This window comes from Coffea arabica, chromosome 7c (assembly GCF_036785885.1).
Source record: "Coffea arabica cultivar ET-39 chromosome 7c, Coffea Arabica ET-39 HiFi, whole genome shotgun sequence".
Lineage (NCBI taxonomy): Eukaryota > Viridiplantae > Streptophyta > Magnoliopsida > Gentianales > Rubiaceae > Coffea > Coffea arabica.
Window position 1 is genome coordinate 3,235,742 of NC_092322.1, and position 16,791 is coordinate 3,252,532.

Genomic DNA, 16,791 nt, shown 5'->3' on the forward strand with positions numbered 1-16,791 from the left:
TTAATGTTGCACTTAATATACGGAACAAAATGAGCGATAAATCAGTTGCAATGCTCGCTAACTTGTCCTTGTTTTATCAGTTGGGATTTGAGTTTTCCTTTCATGTTAAGCCAGCAATGTGGGTCTGCTTTCTCCGTACATCTTTTCTGTTGCACCTTAGTTTGGACTCTTTGAATCTGCCACCTGTTATCGGTCGTAGAAGACCTGCATAGTTACTCAGATTATCTCTCATCTTTTCTTCTCTGTCCTCCCTTTTTTTTTTTTTTTTGTTGGGGTTAAATTTTTCGTTCAGTTGGGTGAATTTCTGATCCTAAATAAGGTTGTTGCCAGCATAATTTGTTCCTAAGCTAATGCCGCAACGATTTAGCTTAGGGATGCTCTGCAAATGTCCAGCTGAAATGTTACATAGAAGACGTGACAGATCTGCTAGAACCGTCCACGACGTGGATGGCTCAACCAAATGAAATAGAGGAGTTAGGAGAGCCAGAATCGGAGCATAGCCGGTATTTTAATTAGAAAGTAGCATACTTGCGTTGCCATGCCAGGTCCCCGGAGCAAAAGTTGACAACAACCTGCCAGTACCATTGAATTCCTTTGCACCAAAAAAAAAAAAAAAGGGTGAATCCCTAGTATTGTTTTGATTGAATCTTTCAAATATGAATGAGAAGTTTATCACCTAATCTTTACTTGTCCATAGTTCACGAACTTTTTCAATGATTTCCACTTGACTTTTTTTTTCATTTGCGTACAATTTTCACTTTTACAATTTTTTCCTATTACCCTCCTCCTCATATCTTTCCTATTTCCATATCGTCACGTTCAGGATTTAAACACTGAACTTGATAATGAAGAAAATTCTAAGAACACTCCTTTGGCCACTGAGGTTATCTCAGTAGTTCAGTGATCAGCGGAGAACTCTCTATGCTGCCTAGTTCAAGTGAGTCTAATAGTTAGAGGTGGGAGTTAAAAAAAGAGAGAGAGAGAGACAAATTTTCACTTGACATTAGGTTCTTCTTTTTTAATGTCTATTTACCTTTTCATTCTTTTTGAAAAGACTTAGAGCAGTTTTAGAACTTTTTTCTTTTTGGGTTTTACTTGAGTACAAATTATGAAAGACAGGATGATATTGTTTGTCAACTTTGTACGCTAAATTTCCGTCGTTGGGGACGACAATGGAACCGGAAAGATTCACTCTCCTTGGACTTTACCTCACCCAGCAAAACTAGAGAGGTATTCTCTGTACTCTGTAGTAGTCTGTAGCGTCAATCTAGTCATCCTCCAAATTTTACTCAAATATCATCGAATCGACTGACATCAAAAGAGGGTCACATTATTAATTACGCTCAAAGTTGCTGCTGCTTAAATGTCACACATTGAACTCAGAAAGTACTATTAACTCCACGGCTTTGGGCAATAACTAGTGAAGGACAGACAGAAAGGAAATAATAAGAGAGAGACACACAACCGGACTTCCAACACAAAGAAAAGAGAGAGAGTCTTCCTCTCTCCACTCTCCCCTTCTCATCATCTTCTTTTTCCCATAATTCATTCCGTCGCCACTTGTATTTGCTCCATACGATGTCAAGATTTTCTTCATCAGTTAGCCCTGTCAAGATTATTTCTCTCCTCCTGTGGTTCATCTCTACTGCTCCGACCGCTATCAGTGCAACTACCAAAATCAACCACCTACAATTCAAGTTCAGAGAAGCACCACAGTTCTACAACTCTCATGCTTGCCATCACCTAAGCTACACCGCCTGCTCAGATAATGCAGTGCACGTAGCCATGACCCTGGATGTAGCCTACCTCAGGGGATCAATGGCTGTGATTCTCTCGGTTCTTCAGCACACTTCTTGCCCGGAAAACGTAATCTTCCATTTCGTTGCTTCCGCTTCCGCAGATATTAGCCACCTGAACCTCACTATAGCCGAGTCATTTCCGTATCTTAGCTTCACAATCTATCCCTTCGATGATTCGGCCGTGGCAGGATTAATATCAACCTCAATCCGGGCTGCTTTGGATTGCCCTTTAAACTATGCGCGTAACTACCTGGCCGATCTCCTTCCTTCGTGCGTTGGAAGAGTGGTTTATCTGGATTCTGATTTAGTCCTGGTCGATGACATTGCAAAACTAGTTGCCACTCCGTTAGGTGATCGAGCAGTTTTAGCTGCACCTGAGTATTGCAATGCCAACTTCACCTCCTACTTTACGCCTACGTTTTGGTCCAACCCTTCACTTTCTTTAACGTTTGCCAATCGTAAACCTTGCTACTTCAACACGGGAGTGATGGTGATTGATGTGGAGAGATGGAGAGCTGGAGATTACACCACAAAGATAATAGAGTGGATGGAGCTCCAGAAGAGAATGAGAATATATGAATTAGGTTCTTTGCCTCCTTTTTTGCTTGTTTTCGCCGGAAACATAGCCCCCGTGGATCATAGATGGAACCAACATGGTCTTGGAGGAGATAATTTTAGGGGCCTATGCCGGGATTTACATCCTGGCCCGGTTAGCCTACTGCATTGGAGCGGAAAGGGGAAGCCATGGGCTCGACTGGATGCCAACCGGCCATGTCCTCTTGATGCCCTTTGGGCACCTTATGATCTCTTGCAAACGCCATTTCTTCTTGAATCTTGAGGTAATCGATGATTGCATATTCCTTCTTCCTTTTTTTCTTGTTTTCTGCCCATTATTTTCAGATCAAGAAATGGATCACTAGTAAATTCATTTGGTCGCGTAATTTATATTGTGTTTCCTAATTATTACAGAGGTGTTACTAGCACGTAGATAGATTGAATCACAAGAGAAGGCAGAGATCCGTGGCTAGAGATCCTCCTCCTTTGTGAGTGAATTTTCCTACACAAATATATATATATATATATATAGTATTTCAGTTCCGTCAGCTTACTGATGATGGTGATGATGATGGCTGTTTGTATATTATACATATAGTACTAGATTTCTTGAGTTTTTGGCTGTGTATACGTGTGCCGCCTGAGAGGCTGAGAACAGGTTTTGAGTACAGCGGAACAAACTTTAACCAAAGTACAGACTTAGTCATCCAGAGGATCTCCTTTTGCGGCAGTTAATTACCTTGCTCGAAGTTTGTTGTCCAGAACTTGAATGTGCTATTGCCTATTGCGTTTGCTGCCAAAAAAAAAATTCCACCGAGATTAACATCCACCACTTCCGATTCCCTCGTAGTATTGTAAATTTTAAGTGGTTCGCTTTGTAAATAAATATTAAACTTAATAAGAAAGTCAAATAGAATATTTTAAGAGCATACGACACATGGTGGCCGACTAATATCCTACCGCCTCACTTTTTTTTTTTTTTTTTGTCAACACAGGGGTGTCCGGGCCTACTAATATCCTACCGCCTCACTTGAGTCCTATAAATTAAAAAGACCGTCCTTTTGATCATGTGCAACAAGAAACTCATCTGAATCCTTGCATCCTTTAATTAGCCATACTTCATTTGCATTTTTGCTTCTTTCAAAGTCGATGCGATCATCTCGGTACCTCTTTGAAGATCAACACCAATGATATAAGTCAAACTAGAAGAATTAAGTTCAAATGAGGCATTAGTTGGACGAGAAAATTTTTGCTTGAGCATATGAAGATGGAAAGTGTGGCACGATCCCGTAAGCATACATACATGTTATGCTTTTTGTATGATCCAGGGGCGACTTTGATTTCTCTAGCTATTATGAACACTAACCACGGGATAACTAGTGGCTGATAAATGACATGATCCGATTCCGGATAGGGATAGCTACCCTCCTCATCTTGTTGAATTACTTGATTTTATTTCATTTGAGGCCTTCCCCCCCCCCCCCCCCCCCCCCCTCTCCCCTCCCCTCTTTGTTTGAGGCTTGTCGAGGCAGAATAACGCCAAATATAGTTAATCCTTTTTTTTTTTCTTTTGGTAACAAACTTTTTTTTTGGATTGAATTCAATTTCGATCACCACCAAGATTTAGGTCATGTTTCCAGAATATCACCCACTAATACTAGTCTCTTATTCACAACGGAATTCAAACACACGATCACCTATAAAAAAAAAAAAAGTGATTCGAAATTAGTTGACCTATGGCTTGCCCAAATCGCTCTCATGACACTTGGCTACGTAAATTTTTCAAGGTTCTCGCCGATTGTACAACTATTACAACCAACTTTAGATATTTTTCTTCGATTAGAGAGAATATTCTTTTAATAGCTGAATGGTACCAACGAATAATGCTCATAGATTTGATTAACTGCGTAATTTGACTTGAGAAGCAAGAAAGAGACCCCCTTCCAATAGCCGGACGATAAGAATTAAGTGGGAAACTTGTAAGAAGACTTGAGAGTGTCGGTGCCATCCTTCTTGGGGCTAGGGGGGGAGACCGGCAAATGCTTTTGTTTGAAATATTTGACGACTTCGATCTGAGAAGCACATGGGAGAACAATGAAAAGCGAGGCCTTCATCACCATGCAGCCGTCTGATTGGATTCGTAATGAGGTAAAGATTGCAGTTGATGTTCAAAGTGGGTCCTAAACTAAAGCACCCTTTGGACAAGGACGACCAATGTCAATTACTGATAAATTTTTCTTTTTTGTTTGTGGGGTTATAAGTGGTAATGTCCCAATCAGACTTCCTTAAAGATACGTTTACAACCCATGTAATTCTACTGGAAATGAGTGCTAGGCCATTTTCTTTTTTCTTTCCTTTTTGAATCAAAAGGGTTAGTGGTATTACGTTCCTTTCAAGCGAGCATGTTAAATTGACTGCTGACTGCTGAGCAATGCTCCTACTCCTACTAGATGATATACTATTTACTAATCTGGGCTGGTTGTAAGTATTCATTGTCGGGGCCAATTATGAAATTTGCAGAATGCCCAACCCAGTCTTCAAATTCGGAGTGTACTTATAATTGCGCATAACATGTCGTGTAACTCGCAAGTCGCAGATCCTCCACTCAGAGCAAGAACTCAATGAAGTTTTGGTTCAACCCATTGGAGGGCATAATTCATGTAGCTGAATAATATGGACTCATTTGAGGTTTTTGATTAATCAACTTTCTAAGCCTTAAATCTCTCAGATTTTAATTGCTAAACACCTCAAAATTTGTAATTAACACCTTTAATCACTAAGATGTAACAGCTCATGATACTTTTTTTCTCCATATTTATTACGCTTGAAATTAATACTACCTTTTTTTTATATTAAAAAAAAAGTAAATATCTGCTGCATCCAATCCAAATGACTTCTTTTCAGGTATTCCAATGTGAGGTTTCAACTTTCTGATATTTTAATTATTAAATGCCTCAATTTTTGTAGGGGTATTACAAAGTCCAATTTAAAGACCAACATCGTTTAAGATCCAAATCACCAGTTGTTTTAATGATTCAGAAAAAACGCTCCTTGTAGTTGTAGGTAAGACATTGAGAAAGATCAGGGACGTGAATGGGTATCGGATACGACAGAAGCCTTTTCAGGACGAAATATGAAATGGACAGGTATTGCATGGGCCTATGCAGTGAGCAGACAATCTTGAGACCCACCCAAATCAATTTTGCCAAATAGAATCTGTTTGATTGATGTCAGATGATCAAGGGAAGAAAGTGGGTCGAGCTTTTGCAGGATCAAACCTCCACAAGGGACAAAATGAGGGGATAAAAGAATCGGTTCAACAATCTAAAGAATCAATCCTCCAAAATGGGGGAAAAAAAATGAAGGATTTTTTTTTCCCCCTTTTTGAGGACTCGAAATCCCCAATAGTTCCTCCAAAACAAGAGTCAGCTCTCAACATTAAAAGAACCGCGCACTAACCGGAGAACGCAATTCTGTCATCTCTGGCTCGTTAAAGCTTCAAACTGGATCAAGATTTGTAGTCATGATCTCTGTCGTCTCTGTTGCGCAAATATTTGTAGTATACGTACTGTAATATTATCTGTGGTTACGTCCATTAAGGCGAAGCATCCAAATGATTGATACTAGGGAAAGAGGACTAGAAGTAAAAAGGATTTTTTAAAAAAAAAAAAAGAAAAAGAAAAAAGAAAAGGGGGTCGGAAATGCAAAAATATTTGAGATAAGGATACAAATAAGTCCAGCAACACACAGGCGACGGCATCTAGCAACCACGGCATGTTGGCCTTAATTTTGTCCCACTCCGTGTTTCTCACCAGAATACTGCATCCATTAATTAGTAAGCAAATCCGACCAATGATTAAAAGTCCTTGTGTTTATTATTATCAGTAGTATTTTTCGTTTGTAAACGGTGCAGATTTGCTCATTAACAATTATTTACACACTTTACTGGCGGCATATGCATACCTGCCCACATAAGCGGCATTTGCAATCAGCGCAAAGATAAACATCAAAGGATTTAGGCCCTGTAAAGTTTGAAAAGAAGACACCCTAATGAGTGGTCCATGATTGAGGGAAGCTATTGGAAAAAAGTGTAAAGACTTGAAAATGGGAGTCAGAAAAGGTTTTTAGTGCCATACCTCCACGCTTCCTCTTTTGATCTGATAAAGCAGAACAAAGGAAGAAAAAAAAAAAACCAATAATCAGAAGAAAACCGTCATGGAATGGAAGGCGCGAGAACTCATTTTAAACCTGATAGTAATCATCTGGGCAGCAGAGAAGAACTTACGTTTAACCATATTTGAGGAAGCCGACCGCCCATGTATATGGCAGCCATCATCCATCCCAACCATTGCCCAACTGCATTACTTCCCATTCCGTGCTCCTGTTGTTGCCATACATAAGTTTATCAACTCTTCTTATCACGAAACGAAACAACTCCAAGCAAGGAGGAGGAGTTGAAATTTCAGCTAAGAAAAAATCATGGAGTGTACTTGTAATAGTTTCCTCCCACTGAATCCAATGGATGCTTGCATCATAGCCTTGGTTTGTGGAGGCATGCTCATCGACGTCGCTACAAAAGCACCATAACCAGCCTGCGAATAAGTCATGTTTTGCAGTCAAACAAATTTGGCGTTATAGGATGTCATTCCGCACTAACAATGAATGAAGAGAGCATTCCACAAAGAGTGCGTGCTTACGGATCGGGGGAGGATGGGTCTGCTCGTAGTGGGAGAAGCCTCATCCTCTGACGAAGAGCCATCCTCCAGGCCGATAGCTGAAGGACCACTTCTCACTGGCCATATCGACGAACGAATGGGAGGAGTGGCGCTGCCGGCCAAAGATCTGGCTGACCTGCAGAACCTCCGTCGAATACGTATAAGTGCACAATTGCATCTACCATTTTTTTTTTTAAAATATATATAAAAAATATTATATAGAGTTAATTTGTTTTCATCACAGAAGCTAAGCTAGCTATCAATTACTACTGCTGGGTATCATGCAAACCTTATCAAAAGGATAAAGAAATAAATAAATCAAACGCATTCAGAAGAAGACAAATACGCACGTGTAGTAGTAATCTCTACGCTGAGGAGTTTTGGTAGCGGCGGTAGGTATCGGAATTCCTGAATCGGTCGACCTCTGTCTCTGCTTATGCGGCCTCAGAGGCTTTTTCAAGTCTTCATGACTCTGATACACCACCATGAGAAATACTAAGCATTAATGCAGTAAATCATATATCACGGTGTAGTATTGGAAAAAAAAAAAAAAAGAAGAAAGAAGAAGAAGCAAGTGTAATTATGCAGCACAAGCTGGTGCAGTAGCTCAGAAGTACTGTTCCATTAGGAGAGAAAAAAAACCAACTGGATATAAGGTACCTCTTGTCTAGAGGTACTGTTCCTTCGAGATTTCCACCACCCGTATATGTGATCATAGTACAAGCTCTGCAATACTAATAGCACAGTAGTCGTCGAATACAGCTGCCCCCAGCAATTTTGACGACCAAAAAAAAAGAGTATCTAATCAGTTCAACTTCAAGATGGTTGTGAGTTGTGACGGCACACACATATAATAACCAATCTGTACATTTAACACTTACCAGAGCCGTGTAAAATTGTGTTGGCAACTGCGCCATCAAGAAAATGAACGGTCAGTGAGGGAGAGAGACAACAGGTACGATTTTCAACAAATGCTGATCTTTGCTGTATAAGAACCGCACCCCAGTTTTCTTTCTTCTCGGTCTTTGTTTTTATATTTTTTTTATCATTATAAAAAATTATACTACATGGAGTGATAATAAATAGTCCTAAAAGCAAGGGCAAACAGGAGCCTTACCGTTGCAGGTTCGAGAAGGCATCCGAATAGATTAAATATGTCACTGCATCAAGAAAAAAATAACAGAATGGTTATACAGGCATCGATTTTAACGATTCAGATCGCCGTCTTTTAAGTGAAAATCTCCACCAATACGTGAAGAAGCTCGATCGTGTCTGATTCAAAACGGAAGACAATAATACATACCCGGCAACCCATGTGAAAAGAAACAAGGGAGAAATGCCATGGCTGGACTTGGTGCGGAAGTTGGTGACGATTTGAGGGATTTCGGCCACTCCCCAACAGACGAGGCTAACAAGACCCAAAGCGAAAGACAAATCATCTCTGAAGTTGCATAGGCAATCCTTGAAGTACCTGTTAACCCATCCAACGCATGGTTTTTGCTCTTTTACACAGTAAGAGATTGATTTCTGCACTAAACCCTTCATGCTTTTCTCCTATATCTCGTTAGTGTTTGTTGTCGAGTGATATGATGAGAACGGCATGGCATGTAGCAGCAGGCAGGACTAAATAAGGACTCCCATCTCGTTCACCTTAAATCGCAGGGCAAATGCTGCTGAGACATCAGTATCTCTGTTTTGACCCTTCTACCCTTCTGGCCCCTCCAAACTCCTCCTCCCTCTTTTTAACCTAATAATAACTATGCATGGCATCATATCAAATATACCTTTTTATTTTGCGTCAGTTAGTCCGTCAAATTCCAAAAGTGATTTATTATTCCAAAAGTGAGGATACGTTGGAGAAGAATATGAATGTTGAATCAGTCATCGAAGATCTTGTAGTCTCTCTTTTTTTGGAAAATTCAAGAATTGGAAAGCCATAAAGTGCGAATGATTCTTTCAATTTACATATTCATATTTCAACATACGAGAATCATCTCATTAACTTCAGCTTTAGATGTTCAAGAGTTTTAGAAATTCATCAGCCTACGATCAGCATCTTCAAACAGCAGGGAAGAGCACAAAAATACAAGGAAAAAAGAAGGGGGGAAAAAATCGCCTACTTTTTTAGTTGAGGAATTGGCGCCTCCAAGTTCGAATCAACCGGGAAGAATCAAGCCAAAAACCCACTACTATCTCCTTGGTGGGGCGTGTCTATATATCTCGTAGGGACCACGAGCAGGAGCCGCTCGTAACGTTTTTGTGCATTTTACACACCGCGTAATTTTATTTGTACACGACGTAATTTTATTTATATAACGTGTAATTTTAAAACAAATTTTTGTAAATCTCACACACGTTATTAAAAATGAGATATAAAAAGTGATTTGGACTATACAATTTTTTTGATCAAATCTTGACCGTGAACGGTTCAAGAGCGATGTATCTGATAACCGCTCCCGGCCCCTCGTCCATCTCTTAGATTTGATAGATCATGTGGCTGTACTATTTTTTGGACTAAATGTATGTTTTCTTACGCAGAATGTTTGCCCTATCACTGCTAATTACCGGGTCCTGCTCCTGACATTCCCATCCATTAAACATAACGAAGAAACAAAACTGGAGAAAGCATCATTTGACAGAGTTGAGTATGTAGTATGGACAGAAACAGCTAAACAAGACAGGCCACGTTCAAGAATATTAGGCAAATCAATAGAGGGGGAAAACATCCTGGGTTATGCATCAAGTTGTTGGAATTTGACCCGGACAGTCATCCGCATTCAATCCCAGGGGGAGCTTACTACATTTGCACAATCCTCGTACAATATTCTAGTCCCATCGAGCATGTCCCTAGTGTTTTTTTTTTTTTTTTTTTTGGATAGAAATGAGTTTTCATTAACAGCGAGGAAAAGAATAGAAAGGTTCTACTTTTCAAAAAAAAAAAAAAAAAGAATAGAAAGGTTCTAGAGGACACTTTCCACTTCTCTTCTTGTTGTCACGGACTCACAGTTTTATAGACGGCTACGTGCTATACATTTGTCGTTTCTAAGCAGCGACGGTGCGCTGCAAGCTGGAGGAGAATGCGGTACACGTGTACTCATTTGTAAACACTTGTCAGCAAAACAAAGGAAGATTATCCTGAGAACTCAGAAGCCGTCGAAACTCGTCCATGTTCTCCATTCCCGTGCTTTTAGTTTTAGTCGGGCACGCCATTGGCCATCATTCCATTCAGTGGTTCTCGAAGCTGCCCGCCGCACCTCTTTTCCAGCGCTTTCTATTGTCGCTTTTTGCAGCTTCCTACCTGCCTCTCAACGCCAGTTGGTTCTATTACCACAAACCAATGCCCTGCACAAGTTGGATTTTCAAACATGTTTTAATGTTTATGCCATTTCAGGTTACCCTTCTCACTTCTCGCCCATCATATCGGCCTCCCCAAATGCATTAATGCCAGTTCTAGGGACTACTAAGCAAGTCAGCATGTTCAATGGAAATGAAGTACGCTATTTAAAAGTACCCATCTATTCAATTACCTGCAGCTGCATGGTTGGATGGTAGTAAAGTTTTAAGTAAGCAACTAAAACTATATTATGCGGGTCAACCATAAATGGGCTCCAACCTAGCCTTAATTTAGCGATGAAAATTAGTGAAATTTCTTGCATCAAACTCGTGTGATACATGATCATGAACTAATCAAAACATTGTTGAAATTGGATCAAGCTCTGTCAGCGGCAAGCAAGAGAAGTTTTTGTTCTTCTCATACAATGGCATGGAATACTCTTGTTAAAAGCAGCTCCAGTTGCATCGGCAACAAATGCTTCTGGTATTCTAGGCGCAGAAATTGCATAAATCCATTTTGCAAGTTAGCAGTACAGAACTTGTATGAATATTACCTGGCCTCTGCCAAATCTATTCAGCTATTAACAACAGAATCTCATGGACTTGGCGGATTGTGGACAAATGGACTCTCAACATGTCGAATTATGTCCTGCAATCCTGACCTATAAGTAGGATGGAGCAGCTTCACTCCCAGCTCTTCCTTCATACGGCTATTCGAGACTCGCTTCTCCTCGCTGTAGCCTCCCTCTGGGATGAGGGAGTCTGTTATTAGTGGATTGATGAGTGGTTGTCCATGGTCTGGCCACTTGCTCTTCACCAAATTCTGTGCAAATGTAAAGACTTCCACCCGTGGGGCAGGGTCATCATCAACAATGTTGTATATTTTCCTGACAGGGAACCATACGGAAATGACAAAAGGAAAATAAAAGAAAGAACAATTAATACAACGTTTCAGAGGTCATTTAAACAAAGAACTATAATGCATTATAAGCATGTTCGTCCATCTTAGAACAGCAGCACCGAGCCACTCAGATGCATTCACACATTAAATGTCCCAGTGATATTCCCCAGTATGCACATCAATTGTTCGCATATAGGCTTTTTTTACTCCAACATGCTTGAAGCCTTGAACCGACACTGAAACCATTTCTATTGCATCACAAACGCATTGTGCTCGAAACGCAAAACATTTCAAACTAGAAATCAAGAATTTTGAGAAAAGGATTCACCCTGCATTAAACAGGTAGCTGAACCAATACAAAGCTTCAGGGCACCAATGGTCATACAATAGAAGAAATCAAATCATCCCTAATTCGCACTTTAAAAATAAAATAAGGAAATAACAAATTCGCGGTTCTATATATTCATTCTCTCTTTCATAATATAAAACCTCATGGTCTGGGCCATGCAGGCAAAAAGATCTATGAAATTCAGTTTACCCTCCAGATGGTTTCTCTATGCTGGCATTGAGTGCTTGGCAGATGTCAGCAACATGGATCCTGGACGTGTAACGCCTCGATGATCGCATTCTCTGACTTGTGGACAGTGGCTCCTGCTTAATTATGGTATCAATGGCACTGTGTAGCAAAAACATTAACAGAAAATCAAGCTGACGCAAATAAGCTTGCAACAAATGAAGGCATTATAAGATGGCAGACTTATGGAGATTGACAGATAACAATGTGGCAATTATATTTAGGAAATCGATCAGACACTATAACCTTCTGCCAGGGCCATAGATACCTCCGAGTCGAAATATTTGTACTGCCACGTCCAGATCACGACCAAACCTTAACCATCCTTCCTCAGCAGCTAATCTAGCTCTAGCCAACTCATTAGTGGGAATGATAGGATGACTGGCAGGGAAAAATGCATTGCTTGTGAGCCTGCCAGCTATTCAAATATCATTCAATACTGTTAAAAACAAAGTCGTTGGTCAATGCAAACTTACTCTTCATCCACCCATGCACCACAACTATCTCCATATACACCTGCATGTCAAATCCCAGAATTTCAGATATCAGTCAGACACAGAATTGACCCCAAAAGTTGTAAGGGCAGTCATGTTCATGTATGCTAGGTCATCACATACGTGCAAACAGATAGCATTTTATGATAAGAGAACTTACGAGTTGATGACAAGTAACTAAGCCACCTAAGATTGCCTTGTTTTAGTTTACTTTTCAATAGCCCTTTATGATGAAGCATCTGCAATAACGGTAAGACAATTAATGGAGGCAGAGACACAAGTAAAACAAAATGTTTTCAGAAGCATTATTCCTTTGACTGTCCAATTTAGCATATACTCACAGGATCACCAAGACCCGCAACAGGAGGAATTGATATAACGAGATGACTGTGATGTTGTATCACATCAAGGACTTCCGGACTGTAAATGCAGCAAAGAAGAAACAACTCTTCAAGTTTTTTTTTTTTTTTTTGCCTTAAGCAAGGGGTGTTCAGATAATGTAAAAGGATTGTTTACAAGATTAACGTTTAATTGTGAAAAATAAACAAATTCTTTTAGGAAACATGATAAAGTTAAATTCCAGGTAGTTTCAAATTTTAACTAACAAATACTTGACAAGACCCAGGAAACAATAAATAACAGGAACAGCATAGTACATCAGCATTGTTCCTGAGCATATCAATTAACATGTCCGTACAGGCTTCAATGTCTAAAGCAGTCATTTGGGATAAATTTCAAGGAGATTCATAAAAGGTAATACAAATCCAATAGAAAGTTACTTACTACTACTACTACTACTACTACTACTAACTTACTCAGGGTCATTTGCGTCAAAGATGTAGGCATCAAATCCCATTTGTTCGAGTTTCGTTCTCTTAGGAATGCTGGTACAGGTCCCACTCACCACCCTGCGTACAGTTATATACTAGCAGAAATGAAATGAAAAACTTCAAATAAAATGCCCCACAAACAGGAAGCTTTGGTTCCAAATTTACAAGTGATTTTACCATCCTTTGTTCTTCAAATCAGCAGCAAAGAATTGTCCCACGAAACCCATGCCCAGAATAAACATCTGCAGATTCTGGGAATTTGGTATCAGACTTCCGGAGTTATCCTGCAGATTGCATCTCAGACGGAGGTAAGACGAAGCCGTCGGAGTTGAGATCGCGTGAGCAAAGCTGGGGGAAATTGCCGGCGACCGCGCCAGGGCCATGGGGGCCTATTTCCCTGGGTTCTTACTAGTGCACTCGACGTTGAAGTTGAAAGGGCCTCAGCAGCTGGAAGTTCTGTCTTTAAACTCTGTGAGCCTGTTACATATTGGGCTTCGTCAACTTTATTGGACTGCAACACCCTTTAAACTTGAGCAGGCCCACCATTATTATCCCGCTGAAAAATACACATGTATTTATCTTCACACAAGCCCTTTATTTATTATTGAGGTAAATGATCCGTAATTGCAAGTGCAAATTTCATTTGGGAAAAAAAAAAAAAAGCTTATGTTTAAGTAATTTGACAGGTTGGGGTGGGAAGAATTGGTAGTGTATGTCAGTATGCCTTTTGGGTTGGGTTATGGGTTTCTCTTAGGTAGTATGTGTTGTGTTATTTATGATTGTTGGTGGAGTGGGAAGAATTGGTGATTCGAGTCAAGGAAAATCGATCAGCTTGTTGGCTAGCAGAACAAGTTTGTCTCGTTGTTAAGCAAAATATTAGTAAACAAATCGCCACATGATCGATTTGTTATTGCACCAGCGTTTTAATCCAGAATGAATATAGATAACAATTGCGCCACCACCACAATAATAAAGAGAAATGCAATTGCATTGCATCATCGACTTTGGATTGGCGTGCTGCTGATGTCAATCAATTGGCAATTGGCAATTGGCAATTGTCAATTGTCAATTGGCATGGTCGGTTCCTTCCGCCCAACCAATCCATGTCACGGGTGAGATGACAAATTCCGAAAAAACGCACACACAAACGTGAAACACTGCGTTCTTTAATTATTTGTTAGTCTTATTATTATTAGTATTATTAGTTTTGGCATGTTTTTTTATTTTTATTTTTATGGTGAGTGCATTCTTCACGGAAGCTGCTAACCAGGACCGTGCCAGGCAAAGTTACATTGGCCTTTAATTTAATGAGAGCTCCCCAAAGCCACAAAGCCCATGTAATGTAAGTGCTGTTAGTTTGGTTGCAAATTGTTTTTTCTCGCTTTGGCTGACCAGAAGTAAATGTAATCCAACCGCGCTCGTCTACCACCGGTCGGAAGCAATTTCAGGCTTTTTGAGATGGGACATGATTTGATTTGTACGGGGGAGACAAATTAATACCTATCGTCTACGACGAGATTGTGAATTAGGGTGCTGCCTCGATCGAACACATTTATCTGTTAATTTTGGATACTTAATCCAACGTTTGACTTATACGTGAATAATTATGTGTTTCATGCTGTCAAATAAGGTTAAATCCAATAAAAGTGATTAATTATGATTTGAGTTTTAATGTATCTAATAGGATATTTGTCTTCAATTTGTGTGTGGAGACTTAAAGGGTAATCTCTATTTTTATGATGGGTTGAAACAGGAATCCATAACAGTACCACAATATAATTTTTTCCTGATATTCCATCCTTAGAAAAGAAATCATAAAGAAATTAAATGACTCTCAAGTGAATAGCAAATACATGTTGATTTGAAAGACCACTCCAAAATTTTTAGGGATTCGAGTATTAGTTTGTCAATATGAATCCAGGTACGCTTCCTCAATTTGCTGTTAATTTACTTCTTAATAATCGCCGTAACGATTTGGTATTTAATTGCTGATGATTTTCACCAAAAGTCAATATAAACTACCACCCAACATTAACATCACGGTCGTCCGTCTCTTTTCTTTCCTTCTTTTTTGGTTTGCGTTTTTTGGGGGTTAGAAAAATTCAGCCACTATACTTTTCAAGAGATGAACACGAACGTCAAATTAACGAATGCAGCCAAGCTGTCTGCATGTGTACGTCTTATGCCCAATATGAAATTAGAAACGGAGAAACTAATTTTTGAAGTGGTAGTAGTATTAAAGCTTCCCGTTTAGATTAGTCAGGGGGCAAATCTCATAGATACCCATGAAAATGAATGCTTTTATTCCACGCCTCTGTACGTTGGCTGGGGGCAAGCATAATACTATGCCAACAACTAAAAGTTTTAGCGTCAATTCTTTCGGGCCCGGAGGAAGCTGCCATGCAGTTTCCTCCCACCAAAACTTCACGTAATCAAGCACTGATGACTAAACTAACTCCCCTTTGCAGTTCAAGCTCAACACCACCTCTCTTCTTCTAACTTCCCCCGGACATGTATCAAACAAGCTACTAGTTTATTCTTTTGCTCTGCCCTTCCCCAGCAAAAATTAAAAAAATTCGCACTCTTGCAAACCACTATATAACGTGTAACGAGTAATTCGTCTCCTTCAGACCTTTTTTCCGTTATCAATTATCAATCCGTCCCCCTAATAAAATTTCAGCATCAAAATCAATATGGAACCCGAAAGAGTTCCCAAATCTTTTGGTTGTCTTCCGCACCGAAATCTCAAGTTGAGCTTAAGCCGGTCCAGATCCAAGTCTGCCTCCAGCTCGACCTCCAGTCCAAGAACTCCCAAATCACCCTCCGTCACCCCACGCAAAAGCACCAGTTCCAGTACGAAGTCCAAGGAAGACGAGTATAGAGAAGTTTTTCGCCGTTTCGACAACGACAACGATGGAAGAATCTCAGCAGTGGAGTTGAGGGCTTATTTTGGTTCGGTGGGAGAGTACATGTCCCACGAGGATGCTGAAGCCGTGATCCGTGATGCGGACACCGATGGAGACAGCCTCATCGACTTTCAAGATTTTCTGACGTTGATGAAGAAGGAAGGTTCAGAGGATGAGGACTTGAAGGCGGCCTTCGAAATGTTTGAATTCCAGAAAGGGTCTGGGAGGATAACGCCCAAGAGCTTGCAGAAAGTATTGAGTCGCTTAGGGGATGCCAAATCCTACGACGAGTGTGTTGAAATGATCGAAGTTCATGACACTGATGGCAAGGGGGAACTCCATTTTCACGAGTTCCAGCAAATGATGATGGCTTAACTTCAATCATCTTTGATCTTTTTGGCTTCAAGCCCCCCCCCCACCCCCCCACCCCCAGTTCTTTATTCTCCACAAAACATGCATGGTTCAGGGACGGGATGTCCTGAATCGCGATCTAAGAAATAAAACAATGAACGCCCCACCAAAAAAAAAAAAAATCGAATCATGTGCAAAACACGAATCTAGCTAGCTAGAAACTCGAACAAAACTCCAAATGTAATAATGTGATTGCTGTTTTAGTGCTGATTGCACTTTTTAAGTTTGTCGGGTCATGCTAAATATATATACTCCTGTTGTTGCGTTGATAAA

General features: G+C 40.1%; 4 protein-coding genes across 9 annotated transcripts; 2 read left to right on the forward strand and 2 right to left on the reverse strand.

Moving 5' to 3' along the window:
* The first annotated feature begins 1,330 nt into the window (after positions 1–1,330).
* LOC113698453 (probable galacturonosyltransferase-like 1) lies at positions 1,331–3,786 on the forward strand. 2 transcript variants are annotated; one of them, XR_011817663.1, is made up of 3 exons: positions 1,396–2,638; positions 2,769–2,842; positions 3,350–3,786. XR_011817663.1 is itself a non-coding variant. In XM_027218277.2 (2 exons), the coding sequence occupies exon 1, from the start codon at positions 1,579–1,581 to the stop codon at positions 2,635–2,637; it is 1,059 nt and encodes a 352-aa protein (XP_027074078.1). In that variant the 5' UTR covers positions 1,331–1,578; the 3' UTR covers position 2,638; positions 2,769–3,283. The 2 variants fall into 2 exon arrangements, 1 of the variants encoding a protein (XP_027074078.1); XM_027218277.2 differs by lacking the exon at positions 3,350–3,786 and having other exon boundaries at positions 1,331–2,638; positions 2,769–3,283.
* A 1,768-nt stretch (positions 3,787–5,554) lies between these two features.
* Positions 5,555–9,254, reverse strand: LOC113700153 (vacuolar lysine transporter YPQ1). Of its 4 annotated transcripts, none has more exons than XM_027220659.2 (12): positions 8,373–9,250; positions 8,187–8,229; positions 7,951–7,977; positions 7,730–7,831; positions 7,420–7,541; positions 7,052–7,205; positions 6,845–6,946; positions 6,640–6,735; positions 6,491–6,511; positions 6,318–6,376; positions 6,083–6,173; positions 5,555–5,934 (listed from the first exon to the last, which is right to left on the reverse strand). In XM_027220659.2, exons 1-12 carry the CDS (start codon positions 8,612–8,614, stop codon positions 5,863–5,865), a joined length of 1,131 nt encoding a protein of 376 aa, XP_027076460.1. In that variant the 5' UTR covers positions 8,615–9,250; the 3' UTR covers positions 5,555–5,862. The 4 variants fall into 4 exon arrangements, with proteins under 4 accessions (XP_027076460.1, XP_071913276.1, XP_071913275.1 ...); XM_072057175.1 differs by lacking the exon at positions 5,555–5,934 and having other exon boundaries at positions 5,941–6,173; positions 8,373–8,816; positions 9,190–9,254; XM_072057174.1 differs by lacking the exon at positions 5,555–5,934 and having other exon boundaries at positions 5,941–6,173; positions 8,373–8,826; positions 9,190–9,243.
* A 559-nt stretch (positions 9,255–9,813) lies between these two features.
* Positions 9,814–13,657, reverse strand: LOC113697741 (uncharacterized). 2 transcript variants are annotated; one of them, XM_027217314.2, is made up of 9 exons: positions 13,379–13,657; positions 13,187–13,279; positions 12,713–12,791; positions 12,532–12,610; positions 12,354–12,393; positions 12,124–12,258; positions 11,842–11,979; positions 10,957–11,289; positions 9,814–10,411 (listed from the first exon to the last, which is right to left on the reverse strand). In XM_027217314.2, exons 1-8 carry the CDS (start codon positions 13,582–13,584, stop codon positions 10,998–11,000), a joined length of 1,062 nt encoding a protein of 353 aa, XP_027073115.2. In that variant the 5' UTR covers positions 13,585–13,657; the 3' UTR covers positions 9,814–10,411; positions 10,957–10,997. The 2 variants fall into 2 exon arrangements, with proteins under 2 accessions (XP_027073115.2, XP_071913278.1); XM_072057177.1 differs by having other exon boundaries at positions 13,187–13,296; positions 13,379–13,518.
* A 1,884-nt stretch (positions 13,658–15,541) lies between these two features.
* Positions 15,542–16,791, forward strand: LOC113698682 (probable calcium-binding protein CML41). The gene has a single exon (XM_027218578.2). The coding sequence runs from the start codon at positions 15,895–15,897 to the stop codon at positions 16,480–16,482; it is 588 nt and encodes a 195-aa protein (XP_027074379.1). The 5' UTR covers positions 15,542–15,894; the 3' UTR covers positions 16,483–16,791.